Here is a 22,975-nt window from a genome sequence, read left to right as displayed (position 1 = left end):
TAGTATTGGCCGTTCTTATGGTATTGAAACCCATTTTAGCCGGTACATAACCTGAATACCTCAGTGGTAAAATCTTGCAATGTGAACCTGGATAACTTGGGTTGAAATTTTACAAGAATCATCATTTCCTTCAAAATTTCAGTTACATCTTAGTGATATATACTAAGTAACACACTATTTACTATCAATAACCCACACTGAACTAGTATTCAACTTTAAGCCGCCATTTCAATATTGGTTTTATTTGTAAAGAAAAGTATCGTTATATCAATATTATTGCTTCTTGTTTCTTAATTTTACAGTATCCGCGCGTCAATCACATCCACTTGCCTCGTTAATTGGTTTACCATCAATCATGAATCATTCTCAACCTGTAATTGGTGCAGCTTGTACATGGCATAACTTACCATTATGTTTACCATTATCATCTATTCCATTAATACAATTAGCATCAGCTAGCCGATATCATATTCAAGCTGTTTGGGCATGTCGTTTAGTTGGTATTCTACATATTCCACCTATTGAAGGTGATTTAATACTTGGTCAAACATGGTTAAGATTTCAACCTGATCCATTAATGAATAGAAATTTATTGATGAATGATGATTGTAATAATAGTGACAGTAAGAATGTGCAATTTATTGAGATTGTAAGTAGATTATTGTTATTATTATTTCAATTTGATCGATATTACTTTGTGTCTTGTTATTTCCTGTAAGTTAAAAATGGTTGGCAAAGACCAACACTTTTTTTTACTGTTTAAGCGAAGATGGATAGTGGTTAGCAATGGAATCCAGTTTGACGCGCGTTTCGTCCCATTCGGGACTCGTCAGCTGGATTTACCTGCATCCCAGAGTTGATATTTACTCTGAGACTCGAACCGAGTACCGTTCGCTTCAAACGTCATTGCGTTCTACACTTAGCTACTGAGTCATGGTAGCGACATGCTTGTATAATGTAGTGGTTTTTTCATACTTAGACAAATACGATCCATACTAATTGCTCGTTAAGTAATTGTAACAATGAATGTCATGTTTATCAATCCTTTTTGCTGATCAAGTTGTAACTACTACGTTGAATCGTAATTTAACATAGTATACAATATGTTGAAATATTAAATTTGAAATATTCCCATATTGTAAATTTAGAACAACATACACATAAGCGAACAATATTGTTTTCGATTAGATCCTCATCAGGCTTTACTCTAATATACAGTAATATTTATATGCATATACGAAATTATTAAACCAATCAAGGTAGTTTATAAGTCAATGATAACAATGGAAAAGATTACATATTAAGTAAAATGTGAAAAGTACAAATTGATGGTGTGACAAGAGGTGCATTAGTTTTTGATAAGCAATAATAATAAAGGTTCAAATCAATGTTACATAATCGGAAATAGGTCAATGATTAGAAAAATATAGAAACTGAGATAACAATTATAAAATTATAAGATGACGTAATAAGAAATGTTCAGATAATTGGACCATGAAACGTATAGTTTAGAGAAAATAAAGTGGTAGGAAGGGGTGAAGAAAAATAAACGAAGAGAAGGTTAGAAAAGGAATAAATAAATAAATTCATTTATTACTTAAGGCCAGGAGAGAGATAAGGGTGTTACAAATTTCTTCTGAACACAAAGACTTGGCTTGTTGGCTCGGATTCCTATAGCTTCTGCTATGTGTAAGAGACGAGATCGAATACCATAAGGAAAACTAGTGGGAATACGATAAATAACTTTGAACGACTTGTTTCTGTCCACTATATGACCGCTATCGATCAAGTGTGATAGAACCGAGCTGCGTATTGTTTTGACGTAACCTTTTCCTAACCACGAAGGGAGGTGTTCACTAACTCGTTGGTTCAGTTGCCTGGTAGTGTGCCCGATATAGCTTTCTCCACAGGAGCAGCTGAATTCGTAGATACACATAGAAGTGGCATAACCAGGTAACTTATCCTTCAATTAGGGAATCACCATCGATCGGGTCGAATACGATAGGCAGAGGTTGGCAGCATTAAACGTTCTCTTTACTGCTCTAGTCAAATATTAAATGGTTGGAAGTTGTCACCACAATGATCCGTTTGACTTAGGTTTTGTGCTAGTTGGCACTTGTCAGCATAATGTACATACCTGCAACTTAATTTTTTAGTCATGTTAAAGCTACTATTAACATAGACGAGTAAATTAGAGATTGCTTTTCACTCATTTAGTCACACTACTTTCACTCACTTGATCATGACTTTTTGAAATCCTTCAATTCCCCCTATCATTTAGTTTCATACATTGATGACATGAATTACATCATTTGTCTCAATTTCCATTGTTCCTTCACTGCTATTACAATTATTATCTGTTCCCAATCTCTTCGATTTGATCTTCTTAACCTTCTGCTGTTAGGAGTTCCACTTCCGATTAGTGTTACATCCTACTTATGTCTGTTGATATAAATAGCAAACACCATATATCACCTTAGATGAGGGATACGGATATGATTTTACAATGTCCAACATCCTCTTAAATCTATCCGTTTGAGGTTTTTTGTTTAGATCTTTTTATCATTACGTTCTATGGACTGATTTTATTACTATAAAAATGGATCTATCACAACGACGGTTATAAATATATATTCACACCTTTCTACATCTATTTGTATACTGATGGATTCCGTAAAGTATATGATTAGCTGAGGCTGGTATTGAAAAAAAAAAATCAGAAAGCTTCTCATTTTCGAAATATAGAGTCTAGCATAAAAGATAGATCCGTAATCCTGACATCTGTTGGATTATCATGACTCGCTGGTTGAAGTTTTAAAGGCTATACAACTCCGTGACTATGAGATTGTTATAAGACATAGTTCAGAGTTCAGTTTACAGGAAGTTTTGTTGTAGTATCCCAGCATACTTATAATACAATATTTATGTACATATCTTATTTTCCTGTTTTTGTGGCATTTTTCTTCCGAGCCAAAAGATTATGTATTATTGTATTTATACAAATCTACCAATCAAATCACATTTTGTTTTCCTATTTAGGAATCATTATATCCTTATCAAAGTCCTTCTAATCGATTATGGTTTGCATGGTCTTTTAAATCAATTCATCATATTGAAGCACGTCGATATTCATTACGTGATATTGCAGTAGAAATATTTCCCGATGAAACAGATGTGAATGCACCAATGCTTTTTGCTATGTATTCTTCTAAAGTAAGCTAATTAAATTAAATAAATCAGCTTTCATCTGAACAAGTTGTCTATGCGAACTTCACACTTCTTTTTTCGGGTTTGGACTTCTACTTATCATCATTCATAAGAGTTTCTAAACAATAAGTACATAAGACTCTACTAGATATGTGAGTCACATAGTTTCTATTATTATCAACATTATTATTATTACTTCACTCGACGACATTAGTATTTGTGTCAAATAGATATATTTATGAATATATCAACTAGTGTCTTTTGTTCTGGGTTGTCAGGTTCTGCTTTAAAAACGTTAATAACTTACGCCTGTTACTCCTCGTGAAGGACCATAGGCCGCTCACCAGTATTCTCTATCCAACCCTGTCCTGGGCAATCCTTTCCAACGCTTTCCAGTTGTTATTCATCCTTTTCATATCTGCTTCTATTTCCTGACGTAATGTTTTCTCTGGCTTTCCAATTTTCTGATTCCCTTCAGGATTCTAAGTCAGGGCCTGCCTCGTGATGCAGTTTGATGATTTGCGTAATATATGTCCTATTTATTTCCATCGCCTTTACCCAATTTCCTCCTCAGCTGGAAGGTGGTTTTTTCTCTCTCACAGTAGGTTATTGCTGATAGTATCCCATCAACAATGGATATTGAGTATCTTGTGTAGACAGTTATTTATAAATATTTGTACTCTTTTGATGATGATTGTGATAGTTCTCGAAGTTTTAGATCTGTATAATAGAACTGTCTTGACGTTCGTATTGAAGATTGTAATTTTGATATCGGTTGAAAGTTGTTTTGATTTCCATATGTTCTTCAATTATAGGAATGCTGTCCTTGATTTGCCAATCCTCGCCTTTACGTTCGCATCTGATCCTCCTTGTTCATCAGTGATGATGATGAGGAAAGCCGAGTTCCTTTAAAAACGTAATCTTGACTAATTTCTATATTAGTCAAAATCGTGAATGTTTTTAGACAAGCGATAAACTTTACTATCGATACATCTAAACAGTATTCCTAGCCGGTTCTGATAACGCCAACTTGAATAGAAAAGAGAAGGCGTGAACCGAGAGTAAACTGTTTACTCCAAGATCATTTTGTGTATGGGAAAAAAGCAATGGTATCTATAGAGTTACACATGGACTTTGGCTCATAGAAATTTCCAATACTATAATAAATATATTAACAGTATAGGTAAATACTCAGTCAAACTGTAAGACATGGTTCTGTATTGTCTAGACTTTTCTCCGCAAGACTTCTATTCAACGAGTATTGGATAAAATGTTTTCTAACGTTTTTGAGCTTATATAGACTCTAATGATGGATGTTTTGGAACTCTTTTAGCAAAAAACGTGTGTTTTTTCCTCGTGTGTTTGTCCTCTTATCTGACTATATCTTTTCTAATTTGCCTGTTAAACATTTGATTAAGTTTATTTTGCAATAAATGGCCATGAAACTAAGGATAGTGTTTATATGCGTGCAGATAAACGTTCTATAGACACATTTCTACTGAATAGATTATCTTATCTGCCTGATGAAACTGTCGACGAACTGTAATTTGTCGTTTTTAAAGCTCCTCCTCTTCACAAATGATTTCATTTTTCCGAATTTGTACTAATAAACTTCTCCTATAGTTCTCTTTTTCCAATACACTGATCGACGATAATGAATGTGTCATCGATGCGAATGCACATATTGCTTTAGTTTTGTACCTATTCATTATATGAGCAACCTAAATATTATATGTACCATCCAAATGGATGATATCACTTTTCTCAACTTTTCACTCATCCCATCAATTAATATCAACAAGAAATCATGAACTTTACAGTGTAATCTAGGATATTACTTACTGTTGATTTTGCTCCTCAGATATTATACTAACTTGTTCTATGATCTGTTTAATATACTTACTTACTTACTTACGCCTGTTACTCCTCGTGAAGGAGCATAGGCCGCTCACCAGCATTCTCCATCCAACCCTGTCCTGAGCAATCCTTTCTAGCTCCGTCCAGTTGTAATTCATCGTTTTCATATCTGCTTCTATTATCCCGTAGAAAACTAACTCGCTAAAAAAACGCTTACCAGAAAAAATAATCCAAACCATTTTAACTCTGCCCTGGGAGTTAGAAGGTCTTCATTTAGAAGAATTATGACGCTTCATGATGAAAGCCGAGCTCCTTCGGAAGCCACGAGGCCGATGCCCCTTCTAACAACCAGAGCAAACATTTTTATAGGTACATGGAACGTTCGAACAATGCTCTGTTTAATATATATATATATATATATATATATATATATATATATATATATATATATATATATCACATCTGAATTACTATACTACTTTCTTTAATCAGTAGTATAGTTATCAGTACAATTAGTCCCAATACCTATTGAGTTAATTTGCCAAGATGAATATTACTCACTCTAATTTCTATATTTTGTAATGGTGGAGAAGATTTGTAGCTCAGGTGGGTGATTTTAGTGGAGTTATATTTTTTGAGCTGGATGCATCCTATACAAACCAAAGGACGAAATGACAAATGAAGAAAAACTGAACATCATCTACAAAATAAATTCTTACAACTGCGAAAAATGCCACATCGGGCAAAGTGGACGCCCTCTTCATCTTCACCATCACGAATATCAATTAGCGGTCAAACTCCATGGCATATCCTCCCTCATATTAATCCATGTGGACAACTGTGGACACATATTCGACTGGGAAAATATTGAAATCTTGGACAGAGGGGATACTAAAAACACCAAAGTATTTTTCAGGTACTTGGGACTCAGGTCAGTCAACAATCAACAAACACATCGAAATCAATTCAATTAATCAATCAATTCCAAGAAATCATGGATAAATCTAAAACCAAGAATCAAATCAACGGGAGATATAATCAAAATAAAGAATTAAACAATCACAGGTTAAATGTCAACAATAACCAATCAACATCGAGGTCGACAGGATAAGCTGTTAGTCGTCTGTGAAGAAATTAGAACATTTCAATTCTACCTGACGTTTATGCTGATGATGTCGTTTAGAAGAATGGTGAAAGCTCTACGATCAAACCATCCAGCTCAAAGAACAAAACTCCATCAAAATCTATATTTTATCCTAGTTTTACAAACTACATATTTTGTTGTATAATAATAATAATAATTCTTTCTTATATTTATTTCGTTTAAATCATAGGACAGGGATAATTTTATCGAAACTATCACTCCTTTAATTGGTCATCATTCATGTTATTGTATTCATCATTATCATAATCGATTATTAGTGAATACCGATGAACAATTTGCCATAGCTAATCCTCTCCCATCGATTCATCATCATCATCATCATCATCATCATCATCATCATCATCATCATTGTACTTTTAAACAATTAAAAAAATGTAAATTACAAAATGTACAACAAGCATGGTTAAATGGCGAATTATCAAATTTTGACTATTTAATGAAGTTAAACACAACTGCTGGTCGAAGTTATAATGATTTAATGCAGTATCCTATATTTCCATGGATTATACGTGTATGCCTATTTTTTTGTTGTTGAATACTTTATTAAAATATTCTCCTCTCTGTTTACTTTTACTTTAAATTCTGTATTTTGAGATGGTGGGGAAGATTTATAACTCAAATGGATGATTAAGGTAGAGTTTCGTTTTCTGATCTGGATGATTTGGTCGTACAGCTTCACGTAGTTTGTGTTGATGATGTCGTCCAGAAGAACAATGAAAGCTTCACAACCGAATTATTCAGCTCAGAGAATAGAACAGCATCTAAATTCTGTATTTAACTGTATATGCTTGGGATGTGGTTATCTGTAATGTTGCCATATTCACTAAGTATATCGTACTTGAACTTTTCTACACTTATTTGTTCATTTAGTGGACAAGTATGGACTATTTTGAAAGCGTACGTTTTATCAAAAATTTCAAGTCTTATACATTAATAAATGCATATTTTTAATTCGATATCGTAGATAACAACCAGCATAACAGAGATGTTGCCTTTTCACAAGGAGGGGTGGGGTTAGAAAAGGTCGGCCCTAAAAATGCATACCTCGCCTTATCTCACCGCTATCCATCTCTGGCGGTAAGGTCTCAACAAGTACGGAGCTAACACGAAAATTACTCACAGAAAGGTCGTGTTTGACCGACCTCAATCAGTTGTTCCTTGAGCACTTCAGTCATTCTCTCAGGTCACTAAGACCACCTTTATTCCAATTTCCTTTTCAGGTGCCTCCAGAAGAACCCTTCCACGATATGAGCAACCGGGAAATGATAACCATCTTCATACCTCTAACAATACTCAACAACACTGTATTCATAATGAACCTCCCTCTTCAATTCCTATTATTCCTTCTACTTCTAATAACATGGACGAAACACATTTTTTAGGCTTATTTTACGTAGATAACGGTAGTAACAAACAGTTCATCATTAATGCATGTACCTGATTGGTTACTACGATTGAACTCCCGAAATTACAAAATAAAATTTTCAAATAACTCCTATTAACATCTAAGGGACAATGTTGAAATGTACAGATCTAAATAATTGATATGTGTAGTTGAGTTTCATGATACAGTTTTCAGTTGGTCAACCTTGGAGTGGCTTCATTTCAATATGTAAAATTGTTTTTATTTTAAATAGTTTATTGATTTGCGTTGCAACATGTTGATTATTCTGTATTATCGATAAGTTCTCAGCCAATGAATGAAGTTACTCACTAATGAGTAATAATTTATTAATTTTTTAGTTTAAGGGGTTGAATGGCATCTAATCTTAGTGTTGAGTAAGCACCGATAATCAGGAAGAATTGGATAGAAAACATCAACCTTGTTGAATGTGAGACGTTAGAAAATGGTTGGAGATTGATTTGATTTAAAAATCCAAACCTTTGTATAACGACTCAATAGTCTAAATTCTAGGCACTTGCTAAGAGACTTAAATATCATGAGTTTAAACCTTATTGAAATCGTAAATCCCCACTGCTGTAGAGCCGCGTACTGGAACGCGACAGTTCTTCAGTTCTTCTAAGCTTTCATTGGTTGTTTGACTAAAGCCAGTTCGTGATGTTTACTATGCTTATTAATTTAATGATTTGTTAAGTTTGCTTTCCTATTCTTCTTCCTCAATAAACTGTGATGCATATTGTTTCCCTTCAGTGTATGCTTAAAACTCTATATTATTTACTTTATTAATTTTGTATATATAGATCATACTCCTTAGTTATTGACCAACTAAAATATTCGTTAACTGGTCAAGGAATTCTGTCGACTTATGTACTGGTCTTCTTTTTTTTGTTAAAGGATTATGAAAGTCTTGTGTTAGACTTAACCCAACCAACTTCATTTCGACGATTAGATCGTCCAATAGCTGTACAAGAAGACGATAGAGCTGAAGCTGTAGCAGCACGATTCAATGAAGCTGAATTACTATCCAAAACATCATCTACATCACATCCAGAAGCATCGGGAATACAATCAAAAACGTCTACTTTATCGAATTTAAGTAGTGTTTGTCCACCATATCATTATCCAGCGCATTGTTCAAATGAAGCAATTGTGTTACATTTTCTTGTTCGTTTACCCCCATACACTTTTCGTCATTTACGTTTTCAAGGTGAACTATACAAGGGCATTTTTATCTTATTTCCCTTAACAGTTTGGATTTTTACCGTTGTCTTTTATTTGAATGTTCACACGTAGCTTAGATTTGTCAATGATTAAGAAACAGTAATCGCCTCACAATGGCCACATGTGTTTTAAGCGTCCTTAAAAGCTGAGATCGCGAACCGATCTAGAGTAGACAAGTGTTGAAAACCTAAGAAAACTGTCTTCCTCCCTCAACAATGCACATCCACAACTTTGCATCGGGAACTCGGACTCATGGCCTTCAATCTCTCGCGTAAAGACTTGGCCTCTAAGCCGAGATCCGATTGGGGGGGGGAAGTCTAAATTCATCCAGTGCACCAACGTCAACCAATATGTCTTTAATTTCTTGGCAAATCAATAGATCGAAATCAGTGAAGTAGAGTCGTAGAGTGAATTACTAACAGAGTAAAATGGATTAATGTTTCATATAAATTTCCATTCATTCTGTGATTATGAACATCAATTCTTCCTAAATCGAATTTATTTCTTGCTGACAAGTTCTAACTGTCATAAAACTAATGGACTTTTCACTATTTTTCCCTTCTATCACTTTATGTTATATAGTACATCTTAATTTTGGATTTTGGAAATATAAGAGAGTATGATTCCAACTTGATTGATAGAATCTAATCAGTACTTAACAGTAAACTAACATAAAATTAGTTAGTACTCAGTAATGAATCAATTAAAATATCTTAGTTCTACAGGAGATCAATTATGGCTTGATTAGTTTACGGATGACGTCTATATTTACTTAGCATCTCAAAGTCGTACACGACGTTAAATCAATTAGATTATTGGCTAAATTGCTATTTGATCGATTGAATTCGATCATGACTAATGAGCCAGATAGCATAGGTTATTGCTATGCGATTAATTAAGTAACTTCTTCAGATTAAAATCACAAACCTGTGCTAATTGTCGCTTAGTGTCCGGTTTAACAGCACTACTGATAGTTGGAAAATGTACATAAATAACTTTCTAAGACAACCTATATTCTCTACTTATTCTTTTTTTAAATTCATGAATTAAGAAGGCACTCTGCGTTACATTACTTACCTGACTGATAATGATACCGACATATCAGTAACCAAATGTGTTATATCCGGACGAAGAATATGTTAATAGTAACAGCTAGGATCTATTTATAGACTGTTATTATATATGTATTCTTATTGTATAACTATTGAGTAACTACCCGACAGTTGTTGGTACCTTGACGTGGCGGTTGCGCTTGCCTATCGAAATGAACCAATCGAGCTATGCTGGCTGGAACAATCGTTTCTCAAGGTCTTACCATGCAAGACAGGTCGGTCGAAGAGCAGTAAGACTAGAAGCAGCAAACCCAAGGTCTGAGGGCGAAGTCGTACTGCTGATGGAACAGAGGTGTGACGACAGTAAGGTGTTTCCTTCAGACAACCAGCATAACAGCGATGTTCCTTCCCACATAGAAGGGTGGAATCAGAAAAGGTCGACCCTAAAATTGCACAACTCGCCTTATCCCACGGACATCCGTTTGCGGCGGTAAGGTCTCAACAAGTACGGAGCTAACTCGAAAATGCCTGATCCTACGTTGTAACTGACTGACTAAGTGACTATACTGTACATATATCCATATTCCTTTGATTATAAGCTTCCGTTATTAGTTACGGTATGCCATACTCACAGCTACTTTCGACTTTATCTTATCTACCTGTCATTTTTTATCTTATGGTGTGATGCGGTCTGATTTGCTTGTATACAAATTACGTGTGTTTGAAATACATGATTCATACAGCGGAAGCTGAGAATGTGTTCTGAACTCAAACGAACATGGTTAGGTGAGAAAAACAAATAAGGACTCAGATTTGACTCTAAGCTGCTCGTACTGATTAACGTGTCATTGGTTTAACACAGTGTGAAGGTCGTAGAAGTCGGTATTCTGATTGGCGACTTAGTCATGTGATCCATTGACAGGACCATAAGGACATAACAAAATGCAATCTGCCAAATAACTGAATTCATAATTGGAATCCACTATATCGTTAATTCATTTTCTACTCTTACAATAAGCTAGAAAATGTTTGTGAGACTATAATTTATGGATGACCTTTGAGCGACACCAGAGTGACCTTGAAAGTGTCTACCTACTTACTAAGGCTGAATGACGGTTGTATAGCAGTTTGAAGGATAAGGATTATTATTTATAGTTGACAGTCAGGGTTAAGAGTTAGATTTATGGTTTTTCATGACGAACTGAGATCATCTAAAATTCCAAGACCTATTGTCCTAACTCTGATTGGGTCGTCCATAAATTATAGTCTCGCCAAAATGTTAACTGATATCTTTCGATTCGTATGTTTACTAATTGGTTGACTGCATTGTAACCAATATCATATTTTTCTGGTTCTTAGTGTTGTTCCAATTTTATCGATCTAGTCTTAACATACTCATTACAATAAATGACTTTATATTTTGTGCACTACCATTTCACTACGACTTGTTAATAACTTAATACCAGACCGAAACATGGCACAAATCCATGAAGTCACTGACAAGTGGACTGAGTCATGTTGGTAGGTGTAGATTACCTGGTTAGAATCCGTGAGATGATAGAAACCGATGGTTAGAGACCTTGAATGGCAGGTGAATCCACTGTTTGTGTTCTCCCAAATTCTAATCTTCTGAATTCATGTCTCTTTCTTTTTTCTCCTTTCAAATTTAATTCACTGAATTATACTCCTTGAATAACATCTTCGAACCCTAATGCTTCCGATTACTGCTTATACTCTTACTATCCCTATCACTATAGGATTTGAATCGACCATTATATCTGTGTGATAATGTGGTATGGCAACTCGAACTGATATACGTACGTATGAAGTTCTACGTTGTTGCTGACTAACTGACTAATAACTTACTAACTAGTATGGAACATAATTTCGGAACTGACTATTGATTATTTATTCTTACTGTTGATGCTTTGTTTTTCTAATCACGAATATGTAAACAGAATAATATTATTGTTTATCTATGTGTATTTTCATTTTCTAGATAATAATTTCGATGTACCCGATCGTTTATTTCATTCAATTGCAACAACATGGCGTTTAGCTACTACTTCTGTTTCATGTGTTAAAGAATTAGTACCAGAATTTTATTTTCAACCAGAAATGTTTATTAATCGAAGTGGATTGAAATTAGGCTGTCGACAACCAGGTGATAGTGTAGATAATGTTGAATTACCACCGTAAGTTATGACTTCTTTCTTTTTTTCTTTATTTTCTCCACTTTTCTCACTAATCATATCAGTTTATGATTGAGATCATGAACAGACTGATGTTAGACCACCATTTAAAAACTGGAAGCACTGAATGGCCGTTTCGCCCTATTGTGAGACTCTTCAACAGTGTGCATTCACGATCTCCCTTGTGGAGTTCGAACCAACTGCCTTCAGTCTTGTGTGCGACCAATGAGCTGACATCCGACAGTGCTAATGTCTAATTTCAATTAATCCACGGAATTGAGCAATCATCTTCCATTGTACTGAGGTAGATACCAGTCTCTACCTGACACTGATTAGCTCCACATCAGTTGTATTGAACTATTTTATTTTTCGTCTTATTACTTTTATAGTAAATATACTTAAACATTTATTATCTAAGTGTTATATTTGATTGTCTATACTAAGAAAGGTGAACATTGTTTCAATGCCGTTGATATTCAACTCTTATTGAAACTAATAGATCTTATAGAAATTCAACTAAGACTCATTCAATGCCTAATTTGAGATGTTATTACGGAATTAGTGAAAAGTTTACTAAAGTATCCTTTATGAATTTTCAATAAAGCTGTAATAACGATTTAGGTGGAATATTATAAATTCATTCTATTTCATGGCTTCATAGTCAAGTGTAACATTGAGAAGATATAATATCATATGATGTTATAGATATTTGTAAAAGAAAGAATTGGAGTAACAATGATTATCAGTAATACCTCTATGTATATATATTTGAATAAACATGTATAAGGTCATTTAGAAATGGAATTCAACAATATAGAATGTGTGAAACAGAGTTATTGCACCAGAGACTCTTAGATTCGATACCTGATCAAGGTTGTATTGGCTTAATTCTGAAAAGCTTCTAACTAAAAGGCAATAGCTGTATAGTTCTTCTTGGTTGTTAGTTATTTTCCAGCTAATGTGATCTTATTATTTATATGATTTTTCTTTGTAATTAACATGTATCTAGGGAAGTAACTTCGTCAGTTGTCACTTTAAATAACTTTGAACTTGGACTGATTGATTTAGACACCTATAGGGTTATATGTTGAAACACCGATGTACCTCTTTCAATGTTTGACCAGGTACCTGGTATTGGTAGAAACCGCATATACCCCAAATGCCCTGGTAGGCCCCCAAATGCCCTGGTACGGCCGAGAGTGGGGAGAGTCCTCTCTCCCTCTCCAAATGCTCTCACACGACCACGCGTATATAGCCTCTGCCAGGGAAGTCCTACTCACTGCCTTCGCGTGGCGGGGGTGTTGTTTACGAAAATGAGAGGACGAAAAGCGAATGTCCGGCACTTTAACCGGATTCCAAACCAATGGTGCACATGGGCTCCAGTATCCTGCGGGAACAAATGGCGTATGAACCAATTGTTGGTCACCGGCTACCATGGGACTGCATCTCCTTACGATGCTCCACTGCCTTGTGGATCAGACCTTTAGGTCAAAGGCTCGGGGTGTGGCCCCCTAAGAAAACCACCTGGTTCGGTTTGGGCACCCGGTCAGTATCACAGCCCTCACACATATCGTATGAGATTTGTGTGGCGCATATGTATTTGGTGCCTCTTTGTACCATTATCTGTGTTGAAATAAATAAATAAATAAATTACAGTTCATATCCCTGTATACGATTGTTGATTTCTCTTTTATCTATGAAATATGGTTATAAAACACGACCTTTAAGAGTAGCAGAGATCCGTAAGCTGTAGGTTTTTGATTAGTTATATCTTCGTGTGTATGTTGGAGCAACCAAGTGATTGATGTTGAGGTTAGACACCGGGTAATTGATATATAATGCAAATCAGTTGATGAAACTGTGAATTTTCATCAACTGAGGTGGCCGTGATATGTGTTATGTATGTCTAACCACTGACTACTTCAACAACTAATGTAAGCTAGTGTAAACACATGTTTGAATAAAGCTAGAAGCACCCAAACTAAGATGTATCACTGGTTTATACGTTTTTTTTTTCTACTGTGAGATATTTTGATAGATTAAGACCACCTGATTTAGATTGTCTTGATTAAATGTTTAGGTGTCAATCAGTCAGCTACAACGTAGAACCAGGCACCTATGTGCATCGCTCCAAGATGCCATATCTCATTAACACAACAAGATGAACACCGGATTCATAGAAGTAGTTAATTCAATGGTAGTAATATATATATAAAAGAAAATGTTAGATGTTATTAGGTGACGCATTCACTGTTTATCTTCTCTTAGATCCTGGGTTTCAAAATTATTTTATAACTTTTCTTCTCCTCAGCAGTGCTCATCCACGACCTCGCCCCTTGCGAGATTCGAACCCAGGACCTACTGGTTTCGCGCGCGAGCACTTAACCACTAGATCACTGAGCAGGCCGTCATCCAACGGTGTTAATGTCTAACCAACTAATCCACGAAATTGTTCGAATCTCGCAGGGGGCGAGGTCGTGGATGCGCACTGCTGAGGAGTCCCACAATAGGACGAAACGGCCGTCCAATGCTTCCAGGTTTTTCATGATGGTCTAGCTTCAACTGTTTCATGATCTTAACCATTGAAATTACTATAATATCCATAAAACCCATCTGATATTAATCAACATATGCTCACTAATGATTGGCTTCTCGAGGTATATCCTGGAGTTCTAGTGAGAAGTGGTGACCAGTGGAGTTCAACCAGGTCTGTTGCGAGCTAGTAACTCACTGAAGACAATGGTGGATGTGTCGCTGAATTTCGTAGATTAGTTGAAGCTATACATTAACACCATTGGATGCCGACTGACTCTGGTCTAGTGGTTAAATGCTCACGCTCGAAAGCAGTAGGTCCTGGGTTCGAACCTTTCCTTCTGTTGATTCTCTCTCCCCAAGCGATATGATTTATAATCAACTCTTCTTTTATTACCACTGCTACTAATACTCATATTATTTCTTGTATTTTGGATATTTATCTTAATAATTTCATCATATTATCCTCATCTTACGTAACAAACTTAATCCGTTACATATACAAGTTAGGTTCTGTATTGTTGATTGACTATTTATCTTTTCTCTTAATGTATATCGTTTTTCTCTCATTTACAGTTGGTGTAAAAATGATCCACGTTTATTCACATTAATTTGTCGTGCTGCATTAGAAAGTAATTATGTATCAATGAATTTATCATATTGGATTGACTTATTATTTGGTTATAAACAATCTGGACAAAATGCTAAAGATTCCTTGAATCTATATCATCCATATGTAAGATTTTTTTGATATATTGTTTATTATTATTGATTATTGATTATTAATATTCAAAAACTGATATGTGGATAACTGTTGTTGGTATACCATGACGTTCTGGAATATATGGATCCTTTAATTCTATTGGTTATATGATACAAGTTGATTTAATTGTAAACAAGTAAATAACACTGTAATCCACAATATGCGTTTTGTCCACATTCAAACGATGTGTATCATCAAATTAGTCTACTACTAGTCATTATTTAAAATGCTTTTCTTCGTTTCATTATTTATCAGATACTTTGTTTATTACTGATGGTTAACACTTTGATATGTTTCTTAGCGATAGTTTCTTTGGTATATTTGCAATTAATGGAAAGGAATTCATGGTATTGTAGAGTCTAGTATCCTCTATATATGACTCCAACAAATAGTATCCCGTTAACTGAACATTTAATGCAGGCTAAATCTCCTAGTAGAATTATGGATGTACTCGAGATGATTATTCAACAGCCTGAACACCAGTTATAGAGATAGTTTATTGTTAAAGATTGGTAAAATCCGCAAACATACAGGAAGCAAGCACACTGGGAAACCAAGAGTATGTGTATGTGTGTAAGTGTTAAAAATCCATATATATATATATATATATATATATATATATATATATATATATATATATATATATATATATATATATATATATATATTTATGAGTGTTAATCAAGTATGGATAAATTATTGATTATCTGTTTGTATTACAATCAATGGGAGAATAAATTAAAAATTGACATGTGCTCAATCAGACTCACACAGAAAACTACATGGTGGATCAAGTGTATAAATTACAGTGAACAGATAAATAATACAATAATTGAATGGGCTTACTACAGTATCCCACTCGTTCGAGAGAGGTTACAAAAAACTAATGGATTTCTTCTAAGTCTATTGCACTGAAGGATTCTCGTAAACTCGTCCCATCAGGCTCTGAACACGATGAAGAACAAAAACAAATCAGATCTAGGTTAAGTAAAAGTCTGAGGAACGACTATGAGCAGTGGTGGGCAACGAAAGCAAAAGAGATTGAAAAGGCAGCGGTTGTAGGTAACACAAGATAACTTTTTAGACTAGTAAAAGGAACTGGAATTAAGAAGTCAAGTGTAAGTGAGCCGATCTCGTAAAAGGATGACACTCTTATCTGCTCTCATTCCAGACGTTTCTCATTGCTCAGAAGTCACATTAATATGATAAAAGTAAAGAATCTTGCTTTGAATTCATATCACTACTGATGATATTGTTTTCTGGAAAGATAGTAAGACCTTTATAAATAAAAACCGTTCACTTCAGTCTCAAGCAAGGTAGAACCTGACGCGAATGTACGTCGGTTCACTTCGCCAGACCATATCGTCACATTGGGGTGAAATTATCAAGAATAATGTCAGGCTAGTAGTGTAGTAAATGAACATTCAAGAAAGTGACCACCAATTTATTTTTAAAACTAATCTCTTGCTAAAATACGAGAACCATACACAGAATACTTCATTTGCAAACTTCCATCATTTGTCCTTCTCACACTGTACAGTACTCCCAGTTCATAATTGCTTTCTATTTTTCGTTCTATTCTCCTCATCTTGATCTTCTTAGCCTTCTGATACCAGGTTTTCCACTTCCTACTGGTACTCCATACTACTTATGTCTGTCGATATAAGTAGCATACATTATAGTAGCAATAATATTAGCATTAGTAGTACAAGAAAAGATTACACATAAACAATATAATCCAAGAAATAAGAAGGAATTCATCGAATAACAAAGTTTAGGATAATTTTGAAAATCAACACCTGAACGAAAAGGCAAAGACTGACTGCATCTATGACATTTAGATCAATTATGAATCATATCACCCGACTTTTCTAACTATTGACTGAGATTATTTTGCATTCACCTACATATATCAGTTCAACCGTCAATGATTTCATGAGAATAAACCACGCAAAATAATGAATATCATCTTTCTAAACTACAAATCACTATCATCTATAATTACCAGTGACTTAGGAAGTTAAACATTGTTTTGAAATAACCATGGTTATTAATCTTTCCTTACCTTGGTGATAAATATTCCTTCGCTGAATCTCAAATTTTTTTATATATTTTTTAAACTCTTCCTTTTGTCCATTACATCATGGAGTTATATTTCAAGTATCTTCCAAATTTGTAATCTTATTTTATCTACTGAGCTCTACTCATTTTATTTCTATTAATGTTTACTCATTATGTAATCTCAATAGTTGAGATCATGAGTCAGTTGAAGCTAAACCATCATGGAAGACCGGGAAACACTGGAAGGACGTTTCGTCCTATTGTGAAACTCCACAGCAGTGCGTATCCACGATCTCACCCCTTCTGATAACAATCAACATATGCTCAGTAGTGACTGACTTCAAGAGGTATTTCCTGGAATTATAGTGAGAAGCAGTGACCAGTGGAGTTCAACCGGGTCACTTGTGAGATAGCAACCAACTGAAGACAATGGTGGATGTGTCGCTGAATTTCGTGAATTAGTTGAAGTTAGACATTAACACTTTTGAATGCCGTCCGACTCAGTGATTTAGTGGTTAAGTGCTTGCGCGTGAGACTGATAGTTCCTTGTTTCGAACCTCGCGGGGTGCGGTATCGTGGATGCTCACTGCTGAGGAGTCCTATAGTAGGACGTAACGGTCATCCAGTGCTTCCAGGTTTTCCATGGTTGTCTAACTTCAATTGACTCATGATTTGAACTATTGAAATTACTACGATCTCCACAAAACCTCTTCTGATACATTAGTTATTGACTTGTTTCTGACCGTTTGAACTGTTGTCACAATCAATGTTGTATTTACACCCTTGCTATACTCTACTAAAGTGTCTTCAATATAACTTCCAATCAAACCCATTATGTAATTATGATTCTTAAATATCCCAGATTGTGAGCAACTGATGAGAATCGGACGAAATAAAAAAAATGAATTCATGCTATTCTACTAGAATGTTTGTTCTTGATCTTTTCAAAATTATAAAAAGAACTATGTGTATGAAATTAATGATTGTTATCTACTTTATTCTAGTAGTATATTAATAATTTTCGATAAAAAAGAATATTATTTTGTTTTCTTAATCAATACTTACTAGACATATTTTGGCTCAATCAATGTGGATACAATAGACGATCCTATTTTAGCACAAGCTATCGAAGGTATGATTAATAATTATGGTCAAACACCGAAACAATTATTTCACAAACATCCTCATCCATGTCGGTAAGTCAAAAAAAAAGAGAAATCAAACACATCAAGTATGCATATTGAGTATCTATGATAGTAACTTAGGTTTGTCAAACTGCTGTGTTATTCTTAATCTAATATTTTATCATAAATACCATGTTCTAATGTTACATGGCTCCTGATATTCTTTAGCACTCTCTGAATCTACTTTTCATGCTAGTTAGAATTGGTCAGTCAGGAGTGAATACTAGTCGTTGAGATTAGAAACATTATACACTAAAGTTTTTGAACACAATTTACTTTAGTCTCACCTGGGAGATGCAGACTACTTGGTTGGGGTCCACGTGACTATCGTAACCAATGGTTGAAGACTCATGGTGATATGGCTCAGAATCGATCACAATGACGTCGGTGTATACACTCTCTGTCTTCCCTTAAACTAATAGATCAAAATCACTTCATATCTTTCTTTCTACTAACTAATTCTTTCTTCCTGTACTATATCCTTATATGTAATCTTTCTTCTATATATTACCACCACTGAATTAACTACTTTTATTAATCCGGTGTTCATCTTGTTGTGTTAATGAGGTATGGCAACTTGAACCGATGCATATATGTGCCTGGTCCTACGTTGTAGCTGACTGACTGACTTAGTCTCATCTAATTTTCCAAAGATGATTACAAGTCGACAATCTTTGTGCCTTTTGGTATCAGGGGGGGCGTTTTTAGTACGTTTAACTGAACTGTATTCTTTGATTGTCTGTTGAAGAAACATCTGCCTAATTATTTTATTAGCATCCTAAAAGCTTTATATACAAGCAACTTAGGATGAATGAAAGCATCCGACCATGTTTCTCCATTGTTCTAATCCAGTGTTTGAGTTAGAGAAACAGGATTTTTCCACTTTATCATTCCTCTTTAAAATTTACTATCGGTTGCAGTCTGGACGCAGCTCTTATGGAAGTACAAGCTACTGGTAGCGGTGTAGATGTGTTACATAGAGAAAGAATTGCCTATCTGCGTAACATTCTTTCAGTGATAGAAAATACCATATTAGTTATATAAAAATTTGCCATGTTTTTCATCTAATATAAACTGTAGCTTTGAAGGAAAAAATTATGACACAACCCATATGGTTTACATCTGATTTTTCCTAATTATCAGAAAATTTATATTACCCGTTATTTATTTGTTAACTATTGGCTACAATGACTTCAAAGATTAGAAATTGAATGTTTATATGATGACAATCATTGTTAACCGAATAGTATTGAATTTCTTATTTAACATCTATGTAACGGATAGAGTTTAGTTGTATATTTTTCAAGTAACCATGAAAATAAATTCATTGTTTCCAAAATCGAGTCAAGTCGCTTTGATAATAATCAATAACCAATTGATTTCGCATCAGATCAGCGAACTTTCCTAACTATTGATTACGAATATTGCCTGGGTCTGAACTAAGAAGTCCCACCCACCCTCATGACTTAGAACAGAAGTTGGATTGGCGCTTTGTCTTAACTAGCCTATCTGTAGGTTTTTCCAACCTATGACGAATACAGTCAGAATTGACCGTTGTAGTACGTGTTGGTTAGGGAAGTGTAACATCTTTACTAACCAACCTAAGTTTATGGCCGTCTATAGCCTCATCTATTGATTTTTTGTTTTTTACCGAGTATAACTTCAGGATCGCTCATTCATTGGTTCTACCGTTTATGACCATTGCCTTCATAGACAGCTATGAAAGAATACTTGCAACAAATATGCGTCTTTTACCTCACAACTGTAAAGCAGTATGGAGCGAACCATTGCACAGTTTACTCAGCTTCCTAGTTGACAAATTTAAAATATTTCCTGACTACATCCGATGTGTTATTAAAAGTACTAATTGCTACTGCTCACACATTTTACCCCTCATGAGCCATAGGGTGCCTACCAGTGTTCTCCAGCCAATTGTTTACTGGTCTCGTCTTTCCGATTTTTATCAAATACTATTCATTCTTTTGATGGCTGACTTTGACTCTCGGGACAATATGTCCTTCGAATTAACAAACGTAATTCGATTTTATCTGATAATTTGCCCATTTATATGTCCTACTAATAATCCCATTTCATTTGTTTTGTATTCTTATGAAACTTTGTTTCAGTAAATTGCCGTTTTCTAATGAAGCCAGACTGAATATGACGTCGAAATTCAAAAGTAAATCCACTGGTACAATGTATAATATGACGAGTCAAGAGAACGTTGGAGATAGACGTTCTTCTACACCCGCATTATTTAACTGTAATAATATCAATGATGACGATAAGAATTCATTACAAGCGGCAACGTTTTCTGTGAGTGAAAAACAATACTCATCAGTTAAACTGGACAACACACCGTTAGAAACTGTGATTGGATTAAAATGGGGTGAATGGGCAGGTAGTCCACAGGTGAACTCTGTGAGTGTACAATTGATTGATTGAATTCATAAAGTATCACACCAATTGATCGTATCTAAATATTATTTCCTCTCAGTACGTACTCCTTACGTTTGCTTAGTAGTTAGCATATTTTTTAGCAAGGTTGTTTTCTACGGGATGGGGATACTGACTTAACGCCCAACCCTCCTCCTTTACCCGGGTTTGGGACCGGCAGTAACCATAGGAGAGCTACAGGCTACTTAGTCATTAAAATATTTAACACATAATATCTTATTTACAAGACTATAAACTAACAGAATTTATGAGAATGTAGAGTGATCATGATTGATAATTGAAAGACCTTATATGAAATGGTTTGAAATCGGTTTGTGTCACGGATGTATCCAGTCATTGACACTATTGTTATTCTGATTTCCTTGGTATTTATTTTGTTGATTCTATCTCACTCTTCTGAGATGTCACAAATGATGACGAAAAAAGCTGGTTGATTAATTGATTTTAACTAGTTTATTCTATGTTGGAAATGTAAGACATGGATCACTGATGACATCGAATAACATGTCTCGTAAACTGATTGAATCTTGAACGTGCAATCTATTTATCACTAGTTGGTTTCTGTAACCATCAAGTTACCGTACGTATTTGGGTGTTAAGCATGAACCTAGACAATTATCGTATATGGACTCTATATAGATACAGCTTGTGTATTCAATACATGAAGTAGAAGTTTAAATTGGGTGTATATTTTTTGCTCATTTTTGTGACTCGAAAGTCAACAAAGTATTGATTTTTCAGCTCATTTTACATCCTTATACTTTAAAATGGTGTCAGTCAGTCAGTCAGTCAGCTACAACGTAGGGCCAGGCACATATGTGCATCGGTCCAGGTTGCCATACCGCATCAGCACAACAAGATGAACACCGGATTAATAAAAGTAGTTAATTCAGTGATGGTAATATATAGAAGAAAGATTACATATAAGGATATAATACAGGAAGAAAGAATTAGTTAGTAGAAAGAAAGATATGAAGTGATTTTGATCTATTAGTTTAAGGGAAGACAGAGAGTGTATACACCGACGTCATTGTGATCGATTCTGAGCCATATCACCATGAGTCTTCAACCATTGGTTACGATAGTCACGTGGACCCCAACCAAGTGGTCTGCATCTACCAACATGGCTCAGACTAGAAGTTAGTGACTTCAGGCACTGATGCCACGTTTTGATTTGGCCGCCCCTAACTTTCTTCCATCCATCTCCAATACCGGATAGCATTGCACGTCGTGGTAATCGGTGTTCAGGCATATGTAACACGTGGCCCAACCATCTCAGTCGATGAAGATTCATAACCTCATCAACAGATTTACCATCATTCCCTAATACCCTGCGTCTAACCTCACTATTACTTATCTGGTGATCCCAGCAGACGCCAGCAATATTTCTAAGGCATCTGTGGTCAAATACTAATAGCTTACGAGTGTCTTCTACTCTTAATGGCCATGTTTCGCTGCCGTAAATTAAAACAGAACGGACTGCCGCGCAGTATACTTGTCCTTTTATTGATAGACGGATATCTCGCCTTCGCCATAGGTGACGCAAGTTGGCAAAAGCCAAGCGAGCTTTTCGAATCCGTGCTGAGATTTCGTCCGATACCAACCCATTAGGGCTGATCAGACTTGCAAGATAAGTGAAGTTGTCGACGCGTTCGACTACTTCACTCCCTATCCTTAGTTCAAGTGTTGACGCAGACCAGTCCTGAAGCAACAACTTGCATTTAGAGGGAGAGAAGCGCATTCCAAACATCCTGGCATTGTTGCTCAGTGCTACCAGAAGACTCTGCATTTTGTCAGCGTCTTCACCAAACAGGACTATGTCATCTGCGTATTCTAAGTCGATAAGTGGACCTCCTGGTAGGAGGTCAATACCCGAGAACTC

General features: G+C 35.2%; 1 protein-coding gene across 1 annotated transcript in view; it reads left to right on the top strand.

Annotated features, from left to right (window-relative positions):
- The window catches only part of MS3_00010514 (uncharacterized protein), a gene marked incomplete at its 5' end in the record, with an annotated part of 131,838 nt that overhangs the window by 93,737 nt on the left and 15,126 nt on the right, over positions 1–22,975 (top strand). The window contains 8 exons of the mRNA XM_051218890.1: positions 303–649; positions 3,040–3,213; positions 6,399–6,740; positions 8,526–8,838; positions 11,904–12,099; positions 15,205–15,364; positions 18,521–18,648; positions 20,763–21,057. Of these exons, the coding sequence (XP_051072719.1) occupies positions 303–649; positions 3,040–3,213; positions 6,399–6,740; positions 8,526–8,838; positions 11,904–12,099; positions 15,205–15,364; positions 18,521–18,648; positions 20,763–21,057 (1,955 nt within the window). The remainder of the gene's footprint in view (positions 1–302; positions 650–3,039; positions 3,214–6,398; positions 6,741–8,525; positions 8,839–11,903; positions 12,100–15,204; positions 15,365–18,520; positions 18,649–20,762; positions 21,058–22,975) is intronic.

The sequence above is a fragment of the Schistosoma haematobium genome, chromosome ZW (genome assembly GCF_000699445.3).
Source record: "Schistosoma haematobium chromosome ZW, whole genome shotgun sequence".
NCBI lineage: Eukaryota > Metazoa > Platyhelminthes > Trematoda > Strigeidida > Schistosomatidae > Schistosoma > Schistosoma haematobium.
Note: the sequence above shows the minus strand (reverse complement) of the source record. Positions and strands in the feature narration are given on the sequence as shown.